This window comes from Salvelinus alpinus, chromosome 4, assembly GCF_045679555.1.
Source record: "Salvelinus alpinus chromosome 4, SLU_Salpinus.1, whole genome shotgun sequence".
In the NCBI taxonomy this organism is placed as follows: domain Eukaryota; kingdom Metazoa; phylum Chordata; class Actinopteri; order Salmoniformes; family Salmonidae; genus Salvelinus; species Salvelinus alpinus.
The window spans coordinates 77127540-77153130 of NC_092089.1; the positions used below are offsets into that span (position 1 = coordinate 77127540).

Genomic DNA, 25591 nt, shown 5'->3' on the forward strand with positions numbered 1-25591 from the left:
GTGTCTTTCATGTGTGATTTCATGAAAGATAGATTTTTATAGTAATATATTTGAATTTGGCGCGCTACATTTCTTCTGGATTTTGGCCAAGTGGGACGCTACCGTCCCAACTATCCAAGAGAAGTTAACAAAGGGGTTTTCTTATGTCACATCAGTTATAGTAGGGAGAGGGAAAAAGGGGGAAAGAGGTATTTATGACTGTCATAAACCTACCCCCAGGCCAACGTCATGACACTGCCTTGTTCAGGGGCAGAACGACATATTTTTACCTTGTCAGCTCAGGGATTCAATCCAGCAACCTTTCGGTTACTGGCCCAATGCTCTAACCACTAGGCTACTTCTTTAGACCTGGCTCAAATAAACAATGGATTTTTGTGATGGTGTAGGCCAGGTATTCCCAAACTGGTATACCCCCAGGGGTACGCGCAATGCTGTCGGGGGTATGGCAAATAAACATGTGATTCACTTTTAAAACCAAAAAATAATACTATTTTATTTTTTATTTTTATGTCTTCACATTTTCAAACTGTCCATTTATATTTTCCAATGGGGCTAAACATTGGGGCCTCGTTTCACTGCCAAAAAGAAAATTAAACCATCTAGTGTTCAGCGAAATCACAACACAATGTCAAATACAGGTAGCCTAGTCAAATAATTAACATCCAATCACATTAACCATTACTCTCTCGCAGGAATTCCACTAACGGTCCGTATGCAGCCAAACGTAGCTGCTGCTCATTCTGTTTGCTCGAAAATTGATAAAGGGTTAAAAAAAAGTAAGGTACTGCTACTACCAGCAGTACTACACCTGCTACCAGCAGTACTACATCGGCACATGTCGACGACACAAGTTGTTCTGCTTCCACGAGTACATCCAATGCTAGCATCAGTAATTCTACATTTGTTGTTAGCCCAGCTAGCATGGACACTGACAGTTATGAATCTGATGCAGCCGAAGAGCTACTGCCCCCTTACCCGGGAAAGCACGAACAACAGACAGGGACGTTGGACCATCAAAGAGGCGCAAATATGATGAGAACTACATTGATTTGGGGTTCACTTATACTGGGAGTAGTGCCTTTCCTCAGCCACAGTGTGTTATATGTGCAAAAGTACTATCGCACAACTCGATGAAACCTTCACTCTTATGCAGACATTTAGAAACAAAACATGCCAATTTGAAAAGATAAGCCACGGGAGTTTTTTGAGCGAGAATTAAGACGACTTCAATTAGTAAGACATGTATAAAAGCAACAGATACCATTAATAAGAAGGGGCTAGTAGCGTCTTACATGGTGAGCTACCGAGTGGCTAGGACAGGCAAGCCCCAAACTATTGTGGAGGACTTAATTATTCCTGCTGCCGCGGATATGGATGGGACAATGCTGGGGGAAAAGGCCCAAAAGAACTATACAACGCATCAGTGACATGGCAGGAGATGTTTTAAAACAATTACTAATTTGCATACAAGCCAGTGAATTCTAAGCATTTCAGCTGGATGAGTCAACAGACGGGGTGGGCCTGGCACAGCTCCTGGTATATGTCCATTACATTTATGGGGTGTCAATTAAAGAAGACATCCTCTTCTGCAAACCACTGGAAACAAGGACAACAGGAGAGGATATTTTTAAGTATTGGACAGCTTTGTGACATCAAATGGACGTTGGTGGTCAATATGTGTTGGTATCTGTACTGATGGCGCAAAAGCCATGACAGGGAAATGTAGTGGACTGGTAACGCGTGTGCAAGCAGTTGCTGCCGATGCCACTTGGGTACACTGCAGAATCCACCAAGAGGCTCTTGCTGCCAAAGGAATGCCTGACAGCTTGAAAGACATTTTGGACACGACAGTGAAAATGGTTAACTTTGTTAACCTGTTTGGGCTGCAGGGGCAGTATTGAGTAGCTCTGATAAAAGGTGCCCATTTCAAACGGCCTCGTACTCAATTCTTGCTCGTACAATATGCATATTATTATTACTATTGGATAGAAAACACTCTCTAGTTTCTAAAACCATTTGAATTATATCTGTGAGTAAAACAGAACTCATTTGGCAGCAGACTTCCTGACCAGGAAGTGGAAAGTCTGAAAACGATGCTCTGTTCTAGGGCCTGCCTATAAATGGGCATGATACGTATTAGTATACAGGCACGTCATACACCTTCCACTAGATGTCAAGAGGCAGTGAGAGAAGAAATGGGGTGTTTATCTTGGTCTGAGGTGGAATGAATCCTCTTGGAATGACGTGTCACCCATTTCCTGTTTTCTGGAAAGCGCGAGGATGGACCTGGAATTGCCTTCTGAAAAGCTGTCGTTATAGGCGACTACTATCTCCGGCTTTGATTTTATTTGATACATGTCACAATATCATCGTAAAGTATGTTTTTTCAATATAGTTTTATTAGATTATTGAAATTTATTCGGGACGTTAGGCGTGTTGCTTTGTCTGCGTTTGTTCAGGAAGGAGAGCTTCGCGCCACTTGGCTAGTGTGCTTGCTAATTCAAGAGGGACAAAGGACATTCTAAATCCAAACAATGATTGCTCTGGACAAAGGACCCCTTGTACAACATTCTGATGGAAGCTCATCAAAAGTAGGACCCATTTTATGATGCTATTTCATATATCTGTCGAACTGTGTACTATTAGTTTTGCGCCCAGGTTTTGGGCACTATCTCGCCATAACGTAAGCCTTATGTCGTAATGAAGTTATTTTTAGAATTCTAACACTGCGATTGCATTAAGAACTAGTGTATCTATCATTTCCTATACAACATGTATTTTTTAGTCATGTTTATAAATAGTTATTTGGTCAGAATATGTGAGTGTCAGATAAATATCCGGACGTTGTGGGAAAAGCTGCTACGTTAGCACAATGTATAACCACTGATTTCAGCTCTAAATATGCACATTTTCGAACAAAACATAAGTGTATGTATAACCTGATGTTATAGGACTGTCATCTGATGAAGCTTATCAAGGTTAGTCAAATTATATATCTTTTGCTGGTTTGTTACGATCGCTAACTTTTGCTGCTGGGAAATGGCTTGTGTTTCTGGCTATTGTGGTAAGCTAATATAATGCTATATTATTAATTATTTTTTATATTTATATTAATAAATATAATAAATTATATTAATAAATCGGAAATATTGGCTGGAATCACTAGATGCCTGTCTTTCATTTGCTGTACACCATGTATTTTTCAGAAATGTTTTATGATGAGTATTTAGGTATTTGACGTTGGTGTCTGTAATTACTCTGGCTGCTTCGGTGCTATTTCTGACGGTAGCTGTGATGGTAGCAGCAATGTAAAACTGATTTATACCTCAAATATGCACATTTTTCGAACAAAACATAGATTTATTGTGTAACATGTTATAGGACTGTCATCTGATGAAGTTGTTTCTTCAACTTCTGATGAAGTTGTTAGTTTGGTTGGATCTTGGTTAGTTATGTTGGTTTTGTGCATGCTACCTGTGCTGTGAAAAATGTCTGTCCTTTTTTGTATTTGGTGGTGAGCTAACATAAATATACGTGGTGTTTTCGCTGTAAAACATCGAACATGTTGGCTGGATTCACAAGATGTTTATCTTTCAAATGCTGTATTGGACTTGTTAATGTGTGAAAGTTAAATATTTCTAAAAAATATATTTTGAATTTCGCGCCCTGCACTTGAGCTGGCTGTTGTCATAAGTGTACCGGCGTCGGGCTTGCAGCCTGAAGAAGTTTAAAAGCAAGGTCCCTGAACTCTCGTGTATTTTCTGCACTATGCAATGTTATGGGCAGCGACCATGTAACGCTTTTACAACATAGAAGTGTGCTGGTTATCAAGGGGCAAAGTACTGACACGTTTTTTAAAATTGAGAGACGAGCTTAAAGTTTTCTTTACTGACCATCATTTTCTCTTCTCTGACCGCTTGCATGATGACGGGTTTCTCACACGACTGGCCTATCTGGATGATGTTTTTTCTCGCCTGAATGATCTGAATCTAGGATAACAGGGACTCTCTGTCAGGATTTGGCCAGGATTGTTCAGGTTTTGGTCACTAGATGTCCCCATTGTGCTTTTTTGACCCTTTTGTTTTTTCCCTTGTTCCAGTTATTATTTGCACCTGTGCCTCATTTCCCTTGAAAGTATTTAAACCCTTAGTGTTCCTCAGTTCTTTGCTCTGTGTTTGTATGTTAGCACCCAGCCCCAGCCATGCTGTGAACATTTGTTTCTCTAGTTGGATTTTCTTGAGGTACTCTGGTTTTGTTCTTGTTTATTTTTGATTATTCTTTTGAGGTTTGTTTTTTCCCTGCTGTTCTTACCACTTTGTGGATTTTCCTTGTGTCTTGGAGGATATACATTTTTTCTCTTGGAATTACTTTTGACGTTGTGGATTTATATTTTTGGCCTGAAGATCTTTTCCTTTTTACTTTATTAAACCACCGTCTCTAGTACTGCTGTGTCTGCCTCATCTTCTGGGTTCTGCCGACTATTAGTGGCTCAGTTTACTAAGTGACTGTTTCTCACACCGGGTCCTGACACTCTCCACAACTATATTCAATGTGCGGACAAAATTGTGGCTATGATTAAGAAGTTGGAGCTCTTCTCTGTCTGCATTAACAAGGACAACACACAGGTCTTTCCATCATTGTATGATTTTTTGTGTGCAAATTAACTCAAGCTTACGGACAATGTCAAATGTGATCTAGCGAAGCACCTGAGTGAGTTGGGTGCGCAATTATGCTGGTACATTCCCAAAATGGATGACACACACAACTGGATTTGTTATCCCTTTCATGCCCTGCCTCCAGTCCACTTACCGATATCTGAACAAGAGAGCCTCATCGAAATTGCAACAAGCGGTTCTGTGAAAATTGAATTTAATCAGAAGCCACTGCCAGATTTCTGGATTGTGCTGCGCTCAGAGTATCATGTCTTGATAAATCGCGCTGTTAAGACACTGATGCCCTTTGCAACCACGTACATATGTGAGAGTGGATTCTCAGCCCTCACTAGCATGAAAACTAAATACAGGCACAGACTGTGTGGGGGAAATGATTTAAGACTGAGACGCTCTCCAATACAACCCAACATTGTATCCTTTCAAGCATACCCTTCTCATTAACCTGTTGTGAGTTATTCACAATTTTTGATGAACAAATTAAGTTTTATATGTAAGATGGCTAAATAAAGAGCAAAATGATTGATTATTATTATGTTATTATTTGTGCCCTGGTCCTATAAGAGCTCTTTGTCACTTCCCATGAGCTGGGTTGTGTCAAAAACTCACACTCATTCTTATGTTTATTAAATGTATCGTATAGTGTGTGTGTGGCAGGCATACAATGATGGCAAAAAACAACATTTGAGAGTGCGCTGACCCTGTTGCTAGAGGGGGTACGCAGCTGGAGGTTGAATGTTTGAAGGGGTACGGGACTATAGAATGTTTGGGAACCACTGTAGGCTATATTAAATGGATTTATTATACTTTTTAAAAAGCAGATGTTCTAAAGGTCTGCATCAGTGGCTTGTAGGCTATGAGTGGAAGCCAGGAGATGCTAAATGTGTTTATGTTCATTACGGTCAATTACCGTGAGACCGGCAGTTATTTCCTTGACAATCACCGGCTGACATAATCTCATGACCACCACAGCCCTAGTTGCACCCCCCCTTTTGCCCTCAGAAAAGCCTCAATTCATCGGGGCATGGTCTCTACAAGGTGTCGAAAGTGTTTGACAGGGATGCTGGCCCATGTTGACTCCAATGTTTCCCACAGTTGTGTCAAGTTGGCTGGATGTCCTTTGGGTGGTGGACCATTCTTTTATACACACGGGAAACTGTTGAGCATCAAAAACGTAGAAATGTTGTAGTTCTTGACACAAACCGGTGCCCCTGGCACCTACTACCATACCGCATTCAAAGGCACTTTTGTATTGCCCATTCACCCTCTGAATACACAATCCATTTCTCAAGGCTTTCACCCTGATTGATCATAGCTTTCACCTGGATTCACCTGGTCAGTCTACAGCGCATTCGGAAAGTATTCAGACCCCTTCACTTTTTCCACATTTTGTTATGTTACAGCCTAATTCTAAAATTCATTCAACTATGTTCCCTCCCTCTACACACAATATCCCATAATGACAAAGCAAAAACAGGTTTTTAGAATAATAAAAAAATAAATATCACATTAATATGTATTCAGACCATTTACTCAGGACTTTGTTGAAGCACCTTTGGCAGCGATTACAGCCTCGAGTCTCCTTGGGTATGATGCTACAAGCTTGGCACACCTGTATTTGGGGAGTTTATCCCATTCTTCTCTGCAGATCCTCTCAAGCTCTGTCAGGTTGGATGGGGAGCGTCGCTGCACAGCTATTTTCAGGTCTCTCCAGAGATGTTAGATCGGGTTCAATTCTGGGCTCTGGCTGGGCCACTCTAGGACATTCAGAGACTTGTCCCGAAGCCACTCCTGCATTATCTTGGCTGTGTGCTTAGGGTTGTTGTCCTGCTGGAAGGTGAACCTTCTCCCCAATATGAGGTCATCCAGACGTGACGCTTGGCATTCAGGCCAAAGTGTTCAATCTTGGTTTCATCAGACCAGAGAATCTAATTTCTCATGGTCTGAGAGTCCTTTAGGTACCTTTTGGCAAACTCCAAGCGGGCAGTTGTGTGCCTTTTACTGAGGAGTGGCTTCCGTCTGGCCACTCTACTATAAAGGCTTGATTGGTGTAGTGCTGCAGAGATGGTTGTCCTTCTGGAAGGCTCTCCCATCTCCAAAGAGGAACTCTGGAGCTCTGTTAGACTGACCATTGGGTTCTTTGTCACCTCCCTAACCAAGGTCCTTCTCCCCGACTGCTCAGTTTGGCCAGGCAACCAGCTCTAGGAAGAGTCTTGGTGGGTCCAAACTCTTTCCATTTAGGAATGATGGAGGCCACTGTGTTCTTTGGGACATTCAATGCTGCAGAGCATTTTCGGAACCCTTCCCAGCTCTGTAGCTCGACACAATCCTGTCTCGAAGCTCTAAGGACAATTCCTTCGACCTCATGGCTTGGTTTTTGCTCTGACATGCACTGTTAGCTGTGGACCTTATATAGACAGGTGTGTACCTTTCCAAATCATGTCTAATCAATTTAATTTATCAAGTTGTAGAAACATCTCAATGGTTGATCAATGGAAACAGGATGCACCTGAGCTCAATGTTGAGTCTCATATCAAAGGGTCTGAATACTTGTGTAAATAAGGTAATGCTATGTGTGCAGGCTTTTCTTTCTATGGGACTATTCCCAACTACTCTATTTTGAGTTGCATTATGTAGCCATTGACAAGGCTGCAATCTGAAATCACATGTAGGGGGCCATTTCCAGGATTCTTGTTGGAGTGGCCTTCATGGTTTTGTTCATATGTGACATCCTTTCAGAGAGCAAAATGGAATCTTAACAATCCCATTGTGCTTCAAAGGACAATTCCAATCCAATGTTATGACATTCAGACGTTCAAGCTTGAAGGATGCACAAATATTATGTATGGCAGGATAGAACAGCGGCGTCTGGTAAGACAAGGGGCGGCGGACTATGTATTTTTGTAAATAACAGCTAGTGCACGATATCTAAGGACGTCTCGAGCTATTGCTCACCTGAGGTAGAGTATCTCATGATAAGCTGTAGACCACAATACCTACCGAAATAGTTTTCATCTGTATTCTTCGTAACTGTTTACATACCACCACAGTCAGAGGCTGGTACTAAGACAGCATTGAATGAGCTGAATTCCGCCACAAGCAAACAAGAAAATGCTTACCCAGAGGCAGCGCTCCTAGTAGCCGGGGACTTTAATGCAGGGAAACTTAAATCCGTTTTACCAAATTTCTATCAGCATGTTAAATGTGCAACCAGAGGGAAAAAACTCTGTACCACCAACACTTCACACACAGAGATGCATACAAAGGCCTCCCTTGCCCTCCATTTGGCAAATATGACCATAATTCTATCCTCCTGATTCCTGCTTACAAGCAAAAATTAAAGCAGGAAGCCACAGTGACTAGATCAATAAAAAAATGGTCAGATGAAGCAGATGCTAAGCTACAGGACTGTTTTGCTAGCACAGACTGGAATATGTTCCGGGATTCCTCCGGTGGCATTGAGGAGTACATCACAACAGTCATTGGCTTCATCCATAAGTGCATCGATGACGTCATCCCCACAGTGACAATACGTACATACCCCAACCAGAAGCCATGGATTACAGGCAGCATCAGTAAGATCGAATTGTACTATACCAGCTCTGATGCTCGTCGGATGTGGCAGGGCTTGAAACCATTACAGACTACAAAGGGAATCACAGCCAAGAGACACGAGCCTACCAGACGAACTAAACTACTTCTATGCTCGCTTCAAGGCAAATAACACTGAAACATGCATGAGAGCACCAGCTGTTCCGGAAGACTGTGTGATCACGCTCTCCGCAGCCGATGTGAGTAAGACCTTTAAACAGGTCAACATTCACAGGCCTTCTGGATTACCAGGAAGCATAATGCGAGCATGCTCTGACCAAATGACAAGTGTCTTGACTGACATTTTCAACCTCTCCATGTCCGAATCTGTAATACCAATATGTTTTAAGCAGACCACCATAGTGCCTGTGCCCAAGAACACTAAGGTAACCTGCCTAAATGACTACCGACCCGTAGCACTCACGTCTGTAGCCATGAAGTGCATTGAAAGGCTGGTCATGGCTCACATCAACACCATCATCCCAGAAACCCTAGACCCACTCCAACTTGCATACCACCCCAACAGATCCACAGATGATGCAATCTCTATTGCACTCCACACTGCCCTTTCCCACCTGGACAAAAGGAACACCTATGTGAGAATGCTATTCATTGACTACAGCTCAGCGTTCAACACCATAGTGCCCTGAAAGCTCATCAATAAGCTAAGGACCCTGGGCCTCCCGGGTGGCGCAGTGGTCTAAGGCACTGCATCGCAGACTCATGTGGCGGGCCGGACGCAGTGCACGCTGACCAGGTTGCTAGGTTTACGGTGTTTCCTCCGACACATTGGTGCGGCTGGCTTCCGGGTTGGATGCGCGCTGTGTTAAGAAGCAATGCGGCTCGGTTGGGTTGTGTTTCGGAGGACGCATGGCTCTCGACCTTCGTCATTCGAGCCCGTACGGGAGCTGTAGCGATGAGACAAGACAGTAACTACTAACAATTGGATACCACGAAAAAGGGAGTAAAAAATTAAATAAAAAAATAAGCTAAGGACTGGGACTAAACACCTCCCTCTGCAACTGCAAATAGTGAGGGATGGTAACAACACATCCGCCAAGCTGATCCTCTACACAGGGGCCCCTCAGGGGTGCGTGCTCAGTCCTGTTCACAAGAGGGGACTGAGCTGCACGGCCAGGCACGACTCCAACACATCATTCAATTTTCCGATAACACAACAGTGTCTGATCACTGACAACGAAGAGGAGGTCAGAGACCTCTCCCTCAACGTGATCAAGACAAAGGAGATGATTGTGGACTACAGGAAAAAGAGAGCACGCCCCCATTCTCATCGACAGGGCTGCAGTGGAGCAGATTGAGAGCTTCAAGTTCCTTGGTGTCCACATCACCAACAAACTAACAAGGTCCAAGCACACCAAGACAGTCGTGAAGAGGGCACGACAAAACCTATTCCCCCGCAGGAGACTGAATAGATTTGGCATGGGTCTTCAGATCGTCAAAAGGTTCTACAGCTGCACCTTCGAGAGCATCCTGACGGGTAGCATCATATGGCAACTGCTCGGCCTCCGACCGCAAGGCACTACAGAGGGTAGTGTGAATGGCCCAGTACATCAACAGGGCCAAGCTTCCTGCCATCCAGTACCTCTATACCAGGTGTCAGAGGAAGGCCCTAAAAAATGTCAAAGACTCCAGCCACCCTAGTCATAAACTTTTCTCTCTGCTACCGCACGGCAAGCGGTACCGGAGCGACAAGTCTAGGTCCAAGAGGCTTCTAAACAGCTTCTACTCCCAAGCCATAAGACTCCTGAACATCTAGTCAAATGGCTACCCAGACTATTTGCATTGCCCCCCCCCCCCCCTTACACCACTGCTACTCTCTGTTGTCATCTATGCATTTAGTCACTTTAATAACTTTACCTACATCTACATACTACCTCAACTAACCGGTGCCCCCGCACATTGACTCTGTATCGGTACCCCCCTGTATATGGTCTCGCTATTGTTATTTTAATGTTGCTCTTTAATTACTTGTTACTTTTATATCTTATTCTTATCCGTATTTTTTTTTTTAACTGCATTGTTGATTAGGGGCTCGTAATTAAGCATTTCACTGTAAAGGTCAACACCTGTTGTATTTGGCGCATGTGACTAATACAATTTGATTTGATTTGATTTATAGCATAAATTTTGCGAATCAACAAATCATTCCCATAAAAATTCTGACATGAATGTTCCGAGTGGGGCCGTGTCATCAATATTCATCAATATGCATTGCGTCGTTCCTTATAATGAAAGTCATAGCCACAATGTTGGGCCCACTCAGCACAGTCACAGCACAGAGGGTACACCACTCTGGCAATAATACAGTAGGTTAATTTATCATAACACATGATGATTAATTTACTACTCAGATGCTACACATCTACTGCAGCCATGACTCATATTGGATATTATATTAATAAAAGGCAAGTCCACAACACAGAAGAATATGTCTCCCTGATATTAAACATAATATACTGTATTTTTTATTATACTGTACAAAATTCTTGTAGTCTGTTCCACAGCAACAGCAGAGTATTTTTCTACGCTATTAAACTTAATATAGTTTTGATTACATATTGTTGTCCACCCCAAAATCCACAAATGAGTAGGAGATTGGAAAGATCCTAGAGAAATACTTGGAATCATAAGTAAAGTAAGGCTTAGGTCCGGTATAACACACATTGAATATTAATATTAACACTCACGGGGACAACTTTGGTTTGGAATATATGCCAGCCTGTGCCTAAGTGATAAAAGGTGTTGGGCCAGCCATAAAAAATCATTGATCATTTCAAATTCTTGCATATTCTTTCTTTTTTTCTTGTTTTCGCCAGAGGCCTGCATAGCCGAATATAAAAAATCTTATTTCATTACATTTAAAGGAGTAATGACTGAATATACACTACCCTTCAACATTTTGGGGTCACTTAGAAATGTCCTTGTTCTTGAAAGAAAAGCCATTTTCTTCCATTAAAATAACATCAAATTGATCAGAAATACAGTGTAGAAATTGTTAATGTTGTAAATGACTATTGTAGCTGGAAACTGCTGATTTTTTATGGAATATCTACATAGGCGTACAGAGGCCCATTATCAGCAACCATCACTCCTGTGTTACAATGGCACGTTGTGTTAGCTAATCCAAGTTTATTATTTTAAAAGGCTAATTGATCATTAGAAAACCCTTTTGCAATTATGTTAGCACAGCTGAAAACTGTTGTTCTGATTAAAGAAGCAATAAAACTGGCCTTCATTAGACTAGTTGAGTATCTGGAGCATCAGCAGTTGTGGGTTCGATTACAGGCTCAAAATGGCCAGAAACAAAGAACTTTCTTCTGAAACTCATCAGTCTATTCTTGTTCTGAGAAATGAAGGCTATTCCATGCAAGACATTTCCAAGAAACTGAAGATCTCGTACAACGCTGTGTTCTACTCCCTTCACAGAACAGTGCAAACTGGGTTTTCTAATGATCAATTAGCCTTTTAAAATTATAAACTTGGATTAGTTAACACAACGTGCCATTGCAACACAGGATTGATGGTTGCTGATAATGGGCCTTTGTACGCCTATGTAGATATTCCATAAAAGATCTGCCGTTTCCAGCTACAATAGTAATTTACAACATTAACAATGTCTACACTGTATTTCAGACCAATTTGATGTTATTTTAATGGACTAGCTTTTCTTTCAAGAACAAGGACATTTCCAAGTGACCCCAAACTTTTGAAGGGTAGTGTACATGCAGTGTACTGTATGTCCAGGTTGAACCCAGGTTATTAAATTGGGCCAGTATCTAATGTATAGAAAGTCCTACTTTCCAGATCTTGGTTCGAATACTATTTTAAAACGTTCAACTATATTGAGAGTTCACTTTAAGTTGCCTCGAGTGCCAGGTCAAATCAAATCAAATCAAATTTTATTAGTCACATACACATGGTTAGCAGATGTTAATGCGAGTGTAGCGAAATGCTTGTGCTTCTAGTTCCGACAATGCAGTAATAACCAACAGTAATCTAACCTAACAATTCCACAACTACTACCTTACACACACACACAAGTGTAAAGGGATAAAGAATATGTACATAAAGATATATGAATGAGTGGTGGTACAGAACGGCATGGCAGATGCAGTAGATGGTATAGAGTACGGTATATACATATGAGATGAGTACTGTAGGGTATGTAAACATAAAGTGGCATAGTTTAAAGTGGCTAGTGGTACATGTATTACATAAAGATGGCAAGATGCAGTAGATGATATAGAGTACAGTATATACATATGAGATGGGTAATGTAGGGTATGTAAACATTGTATTAAGTGGCATTGTTTAAAGTGGCTAGTGGTACATTTTTACATAATTTCCATCAATTCCCATTTTTAAAGTGGCTGGAGTTGAGTCAGTATGTTGGCAGCGGCCGCTAAATGTTAGTGGTGGCTGTTTAACAGTCTGATGGCCTTGAGATAGAAGCTGTTTTTCAGTCTCTCGGTCCCTGCTTTGATGCACCTGTACTGACCTCGCCTTCTGGATGATAGCGGGGTGAACAGGCAGTGGCTTGGGTGGTTGTTGTCCTTGATGATCTTTATGGCCTTCCTGTGACATCGGGTGGTGTAGGTGTCCTGGAGGGCAGGTAGTTTGCCCCTGGTGATGCGTTCTGCAGACCTCACTACCCTCTGGAGAGCCTTACGGTTGTGGGCGGAGCAGTTGCCGTACCAGGCGGTGATACAGCCCGACAGGATGCTCTCGATTGTGCATCTGTAGAAGTTTGTGAGTGCTTTTGGTGACAAGCCGAATTTCTTCAGCCTCCTGAGGTTGAAGAGGCGCTGCTGCGCCTTCTTCACAACGCTGTCTGTGTGGGTGGACCAATTCAGTTTGTCCGTGATGTGTACACCGAGGAACTTAAAACTTTCCACCTTCTCCACTACTGACCCGTCGATGTGGATAGGGGGGTGCTCCCTCTGCTGTTTCCTGAAGTCCACAATCATCTCCTTTGTTTTGTTGACGTTGAGTGTGAGGTTATTTTCCTGACACCACACTCCGAGGGCCCTCACCTCCTCCCTGTAGGCCGTCTCGTCGTTGTTGGTAATCAAGCCTACCACTGTAGTGTCATCCGCAAACTTGATGATTGAGTTGGAGGCGTGCATGGCCACGCAGTCGTGGGTGAACAGGGAGTACAGGAGAGGGCTCAGAACGCACCCTTGTGGGGCCCCAGTGTTGAGGATCAGCGGGGTGGAGATGTTGTTACCTACCCTCACCACCTGGGGGCGGCCCGTCAGGAAGTCCAGGACCCAGTTGCACAGGGCGGGGTCGAGACCCAGGGTCTCGAGCTTGATGACGAGTTTGGAGGGTACTATGGTGTTAAATGCTGAGCTGTAATCGATGAACAGCATTCTCACATGGGTATTCCTCTTGTCCAGATGGGTTAGGGCAGTGTGCAGTGTGGTTGCGATTGCGTCGTCTGTGGACCTATTGGGTCGGTAAGCAAATTGGAGTGGGTCTAGGGTGTCCGGTAGGGTGGAGGTGATATGGTCCTTGACTAGTCTCTCAAAGCACTTCATGATGACGGAAGTGAGTGCTACGGGGCGGTAGTCGTTTAGCTCAGTTACCTTAGCTTTCTTGGGAACAGGAACAATGGTGGCCCTCTTGAAGCATGTGGGAACAGCAGACTGGGATAAGGATTGATTGAATATGTCCGTAAACACACCAGCCAGCTGGTCTGCGCATGCTCTGAGGACGCGGCTGGGAATGCCGTCTGGGCCTGCAGCCTTGCGAGGGTTAACACGTTTAAATGTTTTACTCACCTCGGCTGCAGTGAAGGAGAGCCCGCAGGTTTTGGTAGGGGGCCGTGTCAGTGGCACTGTATTGTCCTCAAAGCGGGCAAAAAAGTTGTTTAGCCTGTCTGGGAGCAAGACATCCTGGTCCGCGACGGGGCTGGTTTTCTTTTTGTAATCCGTGATTGACTGTAGACCCTGCCACATACCTCTTGTGTCTGAGCTGTTGAATTGCGACTCGATTTTGTCTCTGTACTGAGACTTAGCCTGTTTGATTGCCTTGCGGAGAGAATAGCTACACTGTTTGTATTCGGTCATGCTTCCGGTCACCTTGCCCTGGTTAAAAGCAGTGGTTCGCGCTTTCAGTTTCACGCGAATGCTGCCGTCAATCCACGGTTTCTGGTTTGGGAATGTTTTTATCGTTGCTGTGGGTACGACATCGTCAATGCACTTCCTAATGAACTCGCTCACCGAATCAGCATATTCGTCAATATTGTTGTTGGACGCGATGCGGAACATATTCCAATCCGCGTGATCGAAGCAGTCTTGAAGCGTGGATTCAGATTGGTCGGACCAGCGTTGAACAGACCTGAGCGCGGGAGCTTGTTGTTTGAGTTTCTGTTTGTAGGCTGGAATCAACAAAATGGAGTCGTGGTCAGCTTTTCCGAAAGGGGGGCGGGGGAGGGCCTTATAAGCGTCGCGGAAATTAGTATAACAATGGTCTAGTGTTTTTCCAGCCCTGGTAGCACAATCGATATGCTGATAGAATTTAGGGAGTTTTGTTTTTAGATTAGCCTTGTTAAAATCCCCAGCTACGATGAATGCAGCCTCAGGGTGTGTGGTTTCCAGTTTACAAAGAGTCAGATAAAGTTCGTTCAGGGCCATCGATGTGTCTGCTTGGGGGGGAATATATACGGCTGTGATTATGATTGAAGAGAATTCCCTTGGTAGATAATGCGGTCGACATTTGATTGTGAGGAGTTCTAGATCAGGTGAACAGAATGACTTGAGTTCCTGTGTGTTGTTATGATGATCACACCACTTCTCGTTAATCATAAGGCATACCCCCCCGCCCCTCTTCTTACCGGAAAGATGTTTGTTTCTGTCGGCGCGATGCATGAAGAAACCAGCTGGCTGCACCGACTCCGTTAGCGTCCCTTGAGTTAGCCATGTTTCCGTGAAGCAGAGCACGTTGCAATCCCTGATGTCTCTCTGGAATGCTACCCGTGCTCGGATTTCATCAACCTTATTGTCAAGAGACTGGACATTGGCGAGTAGTATGCTAGGGAGTGGAGCGCGATGTGCCCGTCTCCGAAGCCTGACCACGAGACCGCCTCGTTTTCCCCTTTTTCGGCGTCGCACAGGGTCGCCGGCTGGGATCAGATCCATTGTATTGGGTGGAAGGCAAAACACTGGATCCGTTTCGGGAAAGTCATATTCCTGGTAGGAACGATGATGAGTTGACGTTAATCGTATATTCAGTAGTTCCTCCCGACTGTATGTAATGAAACCTAAGATTACCTGGGGTACCGATGTAAGAAATAACACGTAAAAAAACAAAATACTGCATATTTTCCAAGGAACGCGAAGCGAGGCGGCCATCTCTTTTCGGCGCCGGAACTTAAGAGTGCCAGGTGGGGGAGGTTTGCTGTTTTGGAACTTCTCTATTGGTTCTGTTAAGCCAGGCGAGCTCAATCAAGTCAAGATAAAGTATTTGAAATTATTTGAAATAGTATTTGAACCCAGGTCTGTACTGCCTAGCATTATACTGTGCCACTCACCGAACTAGACAATGGTTGAGTATGTGACACAGCTTATTTCTGAGAGGCAGACAGGTGACAGAGAAAGAGAATGGTGAGCAGTGGACTGCAGAGAAGAAGCTGTTCAGTCCTGCTGCTGAAAACATGATTGATGAAGTCATTATATGGTCAATGTCCCACAGTTTAAAGTGGTATACCTAAGATAATGTACTCTGCTTGCTTTTGAAAGGAAATGGACATTGAAATACATTACTATTTTGACCTTACAAGGGATATGTTATGGGACAGATACTATGATAAAGATACCTCTTCTGTAGTCACAAGGTTGATCCTATAGATTAGGGGCAGTTCTTACTTGAAGATACACGTGTGACTTTGTCTAAATCAATTTAGCAAATGTAGATTAAATTGCATCACTTCAATAAGCCTTTTGTCTCAAAGAAGCAGCACAGCAATGTTCAGAACCATCCATTTAAAAAAATCTAAGCCACGCTGAACACAACATGTTCCACATTAATGAAAACATTGCCAATATTAGCCTTTTTTTAACAACTCCCAAGTCAATATGACCTTTGAGTCTTCAGTACAACGCCAACTTCCAGCCCCTGGTGCAGTGTAACTGCGGTGCAGTGTCTCACGTTCTGTTAACACCATCTGTCCTCCTACTTCCCCCCCCCCTCCCTCACTATCTCTCTCTCTCTCTCAATTCAAATCAAGAGGCTTTATTGGCATGGGAAACATATGTTTACATTGCCAAAGCAAGTGAAATGGATAAACAATAAAAAGTGAACAGTAAATATTACACTCACACAAGTTCCAAAATAATAGAGACATTTCAAATGTCATATTATGTCTATATACATTTAAAGTACAAAAAGGAAAATAAATAAACATAAATATGGGTTGTATGGGCTCCTGAGTGGCGCAGCCGTCTAAGGCACTGCATCTCAGTGCTAGAGACGTCACTACAGACCCTGGTTAGATTCCAGGCTGTATCACAACTGGCTGTGATTGGGAGTCCCGTAGGGCGGTGCATAATTGGCCCAGAGTCGTTAGGGTTTGGCCAGAGTAGGCCGTCATTGTAAATAAGAATATGTGTCTCTAATATCGTCATACATTTGGCAGAAGGTTAGGAAGTACAGCTCAGTTTCCACCTTATTTTGTGGGCAGAGTGCACATAGCCTGTCTTCTCTTGAGAGCCAGGTCTGCCTACGGCAACCTTTCTCAATAGCAAGGCTATGCTCACTGAGTCTGTACATAGTCAAAGCGTTCCTTAATTTTGGGTCAGTCACAGTGGTCAGGTATTCTGCCACTGTGTACTCTCTGTTTAGGGCAAAATAGCATTCTTGTTTGCTCTGTTTTCTTATTAATTATTTCCAATGTGTCAAGTAATTATCTTTTTGTTTTCTCATGATTTGGTTTGGTCTAATTGTGTTGCTGTCCTGGGGCTCTGTGGGATCTGTTTGTGTTTGTGAACAGAGCCCCAGGACCAGCTTGCTTAGGGGACTCTTCTCCAGGTTCATCTCTCTGTGGGTGATGGCTTTGCTACGGAAGGTTTGGGAATCACTTCCTTTTAGGTGGTTGAAGAATTTGACGTCTCTTTTCTAGATTTTATATCTCTCTCTCTCTCTCTCTCTCTCTCTCTCTCTCTCTCTCTCTCTCTCTCTCTCTCTCTCTCTCTCTCTCTCTCTCTCTCTCTCTCTCTCTCTCTCTCTCTCTCTCTCTCTCTCTCTCTCTCTCTCTCTCTCTCTCAAAGTCATTATCAACACTGATCCCTGGGATTAAAATTACCATTGTTTCTCATGTTTTATTCACATGCCAACACAATTAATAAGCCAATAATAATAAAAAAGGTCTCTATTTCAAGATGGCAGAGGCTGAGGAGTGTGTATTTTAGTGCTTATCACTCGCGGGGGGTTTACAGTAAGTGTGTGTACAGGGGAAAACACACACACCCACACCCCCACACTCAAATGCCTGCAGACAAAAGAGCGTGCCCATCAAATGGTTTTCTCTGCATTCCAATTGGACTTCATTTATATATTATGAAATATGACAATCACACGGCTCTCGCCTTTTTAAGTAAGAAAGATAGAGTAGGGGAGAGAGAGCTTGTTAGTGCTTTGAGAAATACTTGGAATCAGATTGTGCTTGCAGAGCTAGAGCTGCGTTGTCAAGTCAATAAAGTTTCAATTACGCTCTCAACTTGGATGTTTTTGCTAAAATTCCACTTCTCCCCTCACCTCAATCAGATATATTCAACATACATTTCAAAATTTGATGTTAACTTGATGCTCAAGTTCCCTTGGCAAAACACCAGTAATAAATCCCTGAGCCTTAAGAAAAAACAAAAGTAGCTTGATTCTCAAGAAACTCCATTGTAATCATCTTCACAACACTGCAGAGTCCTCTTGTTATGAAAGGCTAATGGAACAGGAATGATACAACACCTTGTGTCGGAACCTCACGACAGGTCGATAGGGTGGCGGCACGAATCCCTCCTCCTTGCCGGGCCTCCCCTCGACGACTCCCACTCCCGCTCCGAGGGAGACCATTCCCAACAAGAATGCCAGCGAGCACCATCTGGGTGTCTTCATTGGTCTGATCCTGTAAAAAAATAAAGTAAAGAGTAGTGAGCAGTTCGGTAGACCCCTTCGACCGTGGCTGCAGTTCAATATCGGTTGGGGGCCTAAGACCATAAATCAACCAAGCTGTAATTAGTGTAGACAATGGGCACTGCAAATATGTCGTTGGTTTAAACTAATGCTTTCAATAAGTGCCTCACACTCAACGAAGAAGATTAGATCTGCTTTGGAATCAAGTAAAGGGAAATAGGCAAATAAAGATAAAGGAAGACAAAAGAGTCAATGTATTAGGATAATGATGGTGATGAATTGGCATTAGTTAAAAATAAGTAACTGTGAGAGAGAACACATTGCTTAATACAAACATTTTCATTAGTTGCTGCAACATAGTAACATCCAAATGCTATTTACAGAAGATATAGTGGCACACCGGATAATTATTCCTACAGTATCTACTGTACTAAAGCAATAATGTCACATTCTGAATATCACTCGTCTTCAATTATTCATTATACAGTATGAAAACAAGTTTGACCTTGGCACGATGGCAATTAAACCAAACACCATGTGTGGAAAAAAATGATTTCCTTATTAAAAAGCTATTTCTGTGGAACCACGGAAAGAAACAACACAGGCTAACATAAAACAGCTTCAACATGTGTTTCAGTCACTGTTTTACAGTGTCTCTTTTTTCAATAGAACTACATGAGAGGTACGACTGAGTGAAACACTGCCCGAACTTTGGTGAATGTCGCTGCTTTAATGTCCTCCTCACATCACAAGCCTAGGATAACTGACATCAGGGGTATGACCCCGTTCCCCTGTTGTTCTGAGTAGTAGACATATCTCAACAACGCTGGCAGGGCTCGTGCCCACATGCTGTTTCCAAAGGTCAAGGGTCAAATTCACAAAAGCAATGTGTTACAAAGATCTGCTGTAAAACCAGGAAGTGTTCATAATGTGTTCTTGTGACTTGTTGGCTTCCTCTGCGCCTGCGGTAGGACACTGACGATGCCACTCTTTCTGGTTGAGGACAGAGCAGACTTGGGTTCAAATACTATTTGAGATCATTTAAAATACTTTAGCTGGCCTTGACTGAGCTTGTCTGGTGCAATGGGACCAATAGAATAATTGCAAAAGTGCAAACCCCGGAACTCCAGGCAGACTAAAGCAAACACTGGAACTCCAGGCAGACTAAAGCAAACACTGGAACTTCAGGCAGACTAAAGCAAACACTGAAAGTATTTGAAAATGTTCAAAAAGTATTTGAATCCAGGTCTGGGCCATAGCACATCTCCCAGTGTCATCAATCTACTGTTTCCCCCTGGTGTCTAAATGTTAAATGGATTGGGGTGGGGTGGTATTTATAATAGATCCTGTGTCACAGACATGGACGAGATGGGTCCCATTATGTCTGCCGAAAACCAAACATTGTATTCCACAGTAAGAACCTCATACCAACAGTCAAGCATGGTGGTGGTAGTGCAATGGTTTGGGGATGCTTTGCTGCCATAGGACCTGGACGACTTGCCTGAACAACTACAGGAAGCATTTGGTTGGAGTCATTGCATCTAAAGGTGGTACAACCAGTTATTGAGTGTAAGGGGGAAATTACTTTTTCACACAGGAGAATTGGGTGTTGCATAACTTTGTTTATTAAATAAATAAGTATCCATTTTTTTGTTATTTGTAAACTCAGGTTCCCTTTATCTAATATTAGGTTTTGGTTGAAGATCTGCTAACATTCAGTTTGAAAAATATGCAAAACTAGAGAAATTCTGAAAAGGGGCAAATACTGTCACGTTCCTGACCTTATTTTTCCTTTGTTTAACTTTGTTTAGTTGGTCAGGACGTGAGCTGGGTGGGTAGTCTATGTTTTGTGTTTCTATGTTGGGGTTATATGGTTCTCAATTAGAGGCAGGTGTTTGACGTTTCCTCTGATTGAGAACCATATTAAGGTAGGGTGTTCTCACTGTTTGTTGGTGGGTGGTTGTCTTCCGTGTCTGTATGTCTACCACGCGGGACTGTTTCGTTTGTCGTTCGAACAGACCGCACGAACAGTCTGTTCCTGTTCGTGCGTTCTTCGTAGTTTGTAAGTTCTCAAGTCAGGTCTGTCTACATCGTTTATTTGTTTTGTAGGTTGTTAAAGTGTTTTCGTGTTTCGTTCTATCATTTAAATAAATCATTATGTCAAACTATCACGCTGCGCTTTGGTCCAATCCCTACTCCTCCTCTTCAGACGAAGAGGAGGAGAACGACCGTTACAAATACTGTATATTATTTTCATGCTGTCATTTTTTTGTAGAGGATAGCCATGTGCTGCGGGGATATTTATAATAACAATAAATTATTGGATTTATATACTGCTTTTTCCAGATGCTCCAACTGCTTGTGGTGCAAACTCACCTCATCCGCCACCAATGTCCTCTATGTTGCGTAAGCCTGCATCCCTTGATACTCATAACTCATTACTGATATGGTAATACTGTGGTTGCTGGTTAGATCATTCATTGATACAGTATATTACAGCATGGACTGTATGGATCATCCTTGTTCTACGCCACTGGTTTGATGTATAACATAAAGTGTATTATTGATTGAATAACAGGGTCCCAAAATATTTGTATAATAATCCAACCAATATATTTGTTATAGGGCTTAGATTTGATTAAGATTGGTTCTGTTTCTTTTTATGCCAATGAAATTACAGCTGTTCCATGACAACTCCATTTTCATAACATTTGATTTCTTCCGGGAAGATGGCAAATGAAGTGCAACACTTTTAAAGTAAAACCCACATCCTTTTTTCATTTGATCAGAGGCTGCATTTGAGAGACAAATCGCAACTTAAGAGCCATGTGTGTTTGCGTGGGGAGCAAAGTGAGAGAGATTGAAAGTGGTGCCTCCACTTGGTGCCTCTGCTTCATGGCTATAAATCCAAGACAGCATGTCTAAGCTTCGGCATTGACTTTGAAATGATGACTACCTAGCACTCACAATGTACACAATACATCCCACTTTGACAGGTGCCCAGCAAAGCTCCATCTGCGCCCTTTTTTGCACTCCATAGAACCGGCAATGCATGACAACTGGAGAGACTATGGACTGTGATAGGAGGAGGGTTTTACTTATTACATGCATGTACGCACCAGTACACAGGGGTTCACTACAGCATGGGGTTTGTTTGTACTGTATGACCTCCTGTACATCGTTTAACCGTATTTGACCCTCTAACCTTGTAGGTTGAGGCAGAGACGTTAATATACATGATTTGACAAACGCGGTTTGAGACTGAGGTTTTCTTCCATAGACATACTAAGAGGCAATTACATTTTTTGGGGCTGGCAAATCGCCCGTTGAGTGAACCTGGCTCAAAATACTGCATGTTTATGAGTCAGCTATATGCTTATCTCCCTATGTTGGTCTACATGTGTAGCGTTGCTATGGTGAGAAAGTGTTCTTTGTGAGATGGCTAGAGAGTATTGTTGAGACCAGGTATTCCCCCATGGGTATGCGCAATGCCGTCGGGGGTATGCCAAATAAAAATGTGATTCACATTTTTTTTTTTATAAAACACACAAATGATTATTTTTTAAACAAAAAAACACAAATTCTTCACATTTTCAAGCAGTCCATTTAGTAAGGCCCGCGTCCATAGAGACACATACCAGCTCTACTACCAGCAGTACTACACCTGCACCTGTCGACGACACAAATTGTTCTGCTTCCACGAGCAAATCCAATGCTAGCATCAGTAATTCTACATTTGTTGTTAGCCCAGCTAGTATGGACACTGACAGTTATGAATCTGATGCAGCCGAAGATCTACTGCCCCCTTACCCGGGAAAGCACCGAACAACAGACAGGGACATGGACCATCGAAGAGACGCAAATATGATGACAACTATATTGATTTGGGGTTCACTTTTACTTTTACTGTGAGTAGTGCCTTTCCTCAGCCACAGTGTGTTAAGTGCAAAAGTATTATCTCACAACTCGATGAAACCTTCACTCTTGCGCAGACATTTAGAAACAAAACATGCCAATTTGAAAGATAAGCCACACAAGTTTTTGAGCGAGAATTAAGACGACTTCGAGTAGTAAGACATGTATAAAAGCAACAGATACCATTAATGAGATGCTACAAGCATCTTATATGGTGAGATACTGTGTGGCTAGGACAGGCACGCCCTGCTTCCTGCTGCTGTGGATATGGCTGGGACAATGCTGGGAGAAAAGGCCAAAAAAACTATACAGACAATGCCTTCATCAAACAACACTGTTTCACGATGCATTAGTGACATGGCAGGAGATGTTTTGAAACAATTACTGCTTTGCATACAAGCCAGTGAATTCTAGGCGTTACAGCTGGATGAATCAACAGACATGGTGGGTCTGGCACAGCTCCTGGTTTATGTCCATTACATTTATGGGGTGTCAATTAAAGAAGACATCCTCTTCTGCAAACCACTGGAAACCAGGACAACAGGAGAGGATATTTTTTAAGTACTGGACAGCTTTGTGACATCAACTGATGGTGCAAAAGCCATGACAGGGAGACGTAGTGGACTGGTAACGCGCGTGCAAGCAGTTGCTCCCTATGCCACTTGGGTACACTGCAGCATCCACCGAGAGGCTCTTGCTGCCAAAGGAATGCCTGACAGCTTGAAATACGTTTTGGACACGACAGTGAAAATGGTTAACTTTGTTAAAGCAAGGTCCCTGAACTCTCGTATATTTTCTGCACTATGCAATGATATGGGCAGCGACCATGTAACGCTTTTACAACATAGAAGTGTGCTGGTTATCAATTGGCAAAGTACTGACACGTTTTTTTAAATTGAGAGACGAGCTTAAAGTTTTCTTTACTGACCATCATTTTCACTTGTCTGACCACTTGCATGATGATGAGTTTCTCACACGACTGGCCTATCTGGGTGATGTTTTTTCTCACCTGAATGATCTGAATCTAGGATTACAGGGACTCTCCACAACTATATTCAATGTGTGGGACAAAATTGAGGCTATGATTAAGAAGTTGGAGCTCTTCTCTGTCTGCATTAACAAGGACAACACACAGGTCTTTCTGTCATTGTATGATTTTTTTGTGTGCAAATGAATTCAAGCTTACGGACAATGTCAAATGTGATATAGCGAAGCACCTGAGTGAGTTGGGTGCGCAATTACGCAGGTACTTTCCCGAAATGGATGACACACACAACTGGATTCGTTATCCGTTTCATGCCCTGCCTCCAGTATACTTACCGATATCTGAACAAGAGAGCCTCATCGAAATTGCAACAAGCGATTCTGTGAAAATGTAATTTAATCAGAAGCCACTGCCAAATTTCTGGATTGGGCTGCGCTCAGAGTATCCTGCCTTGGCAATCGTGCTGTTAAGACACTGATGCCCTTTGCAACCACGGACCTATGTGAGAGTGGATTCTTGGACCTCACTAGCATGAAAACTAACTACAGACACAGACTGTGTGTGGAAAACGATTTAAGACTGAGACACTCTCCAATACAACCAAACCTTGCAGAGTTATGTGCATCCTTTCAAGCACACCATTCTCATTAACCTGTGGTGAGTTATTCACTATGTGAGATGGTTAAATACAGAGCAAAATTATTGATTATTATTATATTATTATTTGTGCCCTGGTCCTATAAAAGCTTTTTGTCACTCCTCACGAGCCGGGTTGTGACAAAAACGTATTCTTATGTTTAATAAATGTATCGTATAGTGTGTGTGTGGCAGGCTTACAATGATGGCAAAAAACAACATTTGAGAGTGTGCTGACCCTGCCGCTAGAGGGGGTACGCAGCTGGAGGTAGAATGTTTGAAGAGGTATGGGACTATAAAAAGTTTGGGAACCACTGGTCCAGACCATGTGACCTGACCAGGGAAATAAGTAAGTCCACCGAGTGATCTTCACATCAGGATTTAGTAAAGTGATTGGTCTACAGTTGCCCAATCCCAGCGCTCCACACTCCTACTCCTCCCCACTTGTGTTTTCCCATATACTCCAGCAAACAGATCCAATCCCCCGGTGAGCAGATCTCTTTAAGCATGCTCAGCAGTATTTCTGTGTAAAGATCAATTCTGGGGTTGGAGTTACCGCTGTTTGTCTCCAAGATCCGCACTGGGAACAGTGGAACATCTGCTGTGCTCTGTGTGTCTGCCACACAAACATTCTCCCACGTCTTCTTTCCTAGAGTTATCGTGGCACTTCTCTCACTCCCACTGCCCGACAGCATTGTAGCTGACGCAGATAAAGGGATAGGAGAGATCCTTCAGTTTCAAAGCAGCACTGAACCTCCGGCACTACTGCTCTGCTCTTAACTCTGTAACTCTCACAGGCGTTGAGCTTATTTTGCTGTCTTGTTCTTTCTCCTAACAACCTACATATAGAATATATACAATAAACCCACTGTGGAGAAAATATAGAATCGAATCTTTCCGAATATGTTGCCCAAGAGAAATCATCTTTCTGAATATGTTGCCTAAGATATATAATCTTTCTGAATATGTTGCCCAAGAGAGGTAATCTTTCTCAATATGTTGCCCAAGAGATATAATCTTTATGAATATGTTGGCTAAGAGAGATAATCTTTATGAATATGTTGCCCAAACTTGCCCCTGCTCAAACCTACTTCTCATCAGAACCCAATGTTGCCTTTTGCCTACCTGCAACGTGGTGTATGTGCCTTCAACTCATATTCCTCACACTACCCCGGTCAGAACATACAGAACATATAAAACTCATATTGTTGCTTAGTATTATTACCACATACTATAGACTTGCAAGACAGATAATGTGTTGAAAATTGCAGCCTCTAGGCAATATATGCATGGTTATATGGGAACTCTACACCAATACCAATGTGTCCCTCTGACTACACATATAGAAAACATATGGACCTCTTAAATATCTCAATACATTTCCACAAATTAAAAGCATTGTGTAGTAAAATAGATAGAATATTTCTAAGCATGGGTGCACAGACAAAAACATGTAATGTGTACTTGGAAACGATTAATCTTCACCGACATGACAACAGATGTTTATTTGAGTGTATGGGTAGAAAAGGTGTCCCTCTTATGTGGTGTCTCTTTCACTGCCTGACTCGCTGCTGAGCTTACAGTTGTATTCTCTGAAAACTATTGTGGATTCTGCCCAGTTGCAGCCTTTACATTGTCAGTTATC

The 25591-nt window shown here is 42.7% G+C and overlaps 1 protein-coding gene and 1 long non-coding RNA gene across 3 annotated transcripts in view; one reads left to right on the forward strand and one right to left on the reverse strand.

The window, feature by feature from the left end:
• LOC139574467 (uncharacterized) overlaps window positions 1–25591 on the forward strand; it is a 436827-nt gene that overhangs the window by 373023 nt on the left and 38213 nt on the right. The window lies entirely within an intron of this gene.
• The window catches only part of fstl5 (follistatin-like 5), a 227331-nt gene that overhangs the window by 190654 nt on the left and 11086 nt on the right, over window positions 1–25591 (reverse strand). For both annotated transcript variants that reach the window (XM_071399063.1, XM_071399064.1), the window contains exon 2: window positions 18246–18402. In XM_071399063.1, coding sequence (XP_071255164.1) covers window positions 18246–18402 — 157 coding nt within the window. The remainder of the gene's footprint in view (window positions 1–18245; window positions 18403–25591) is intronic.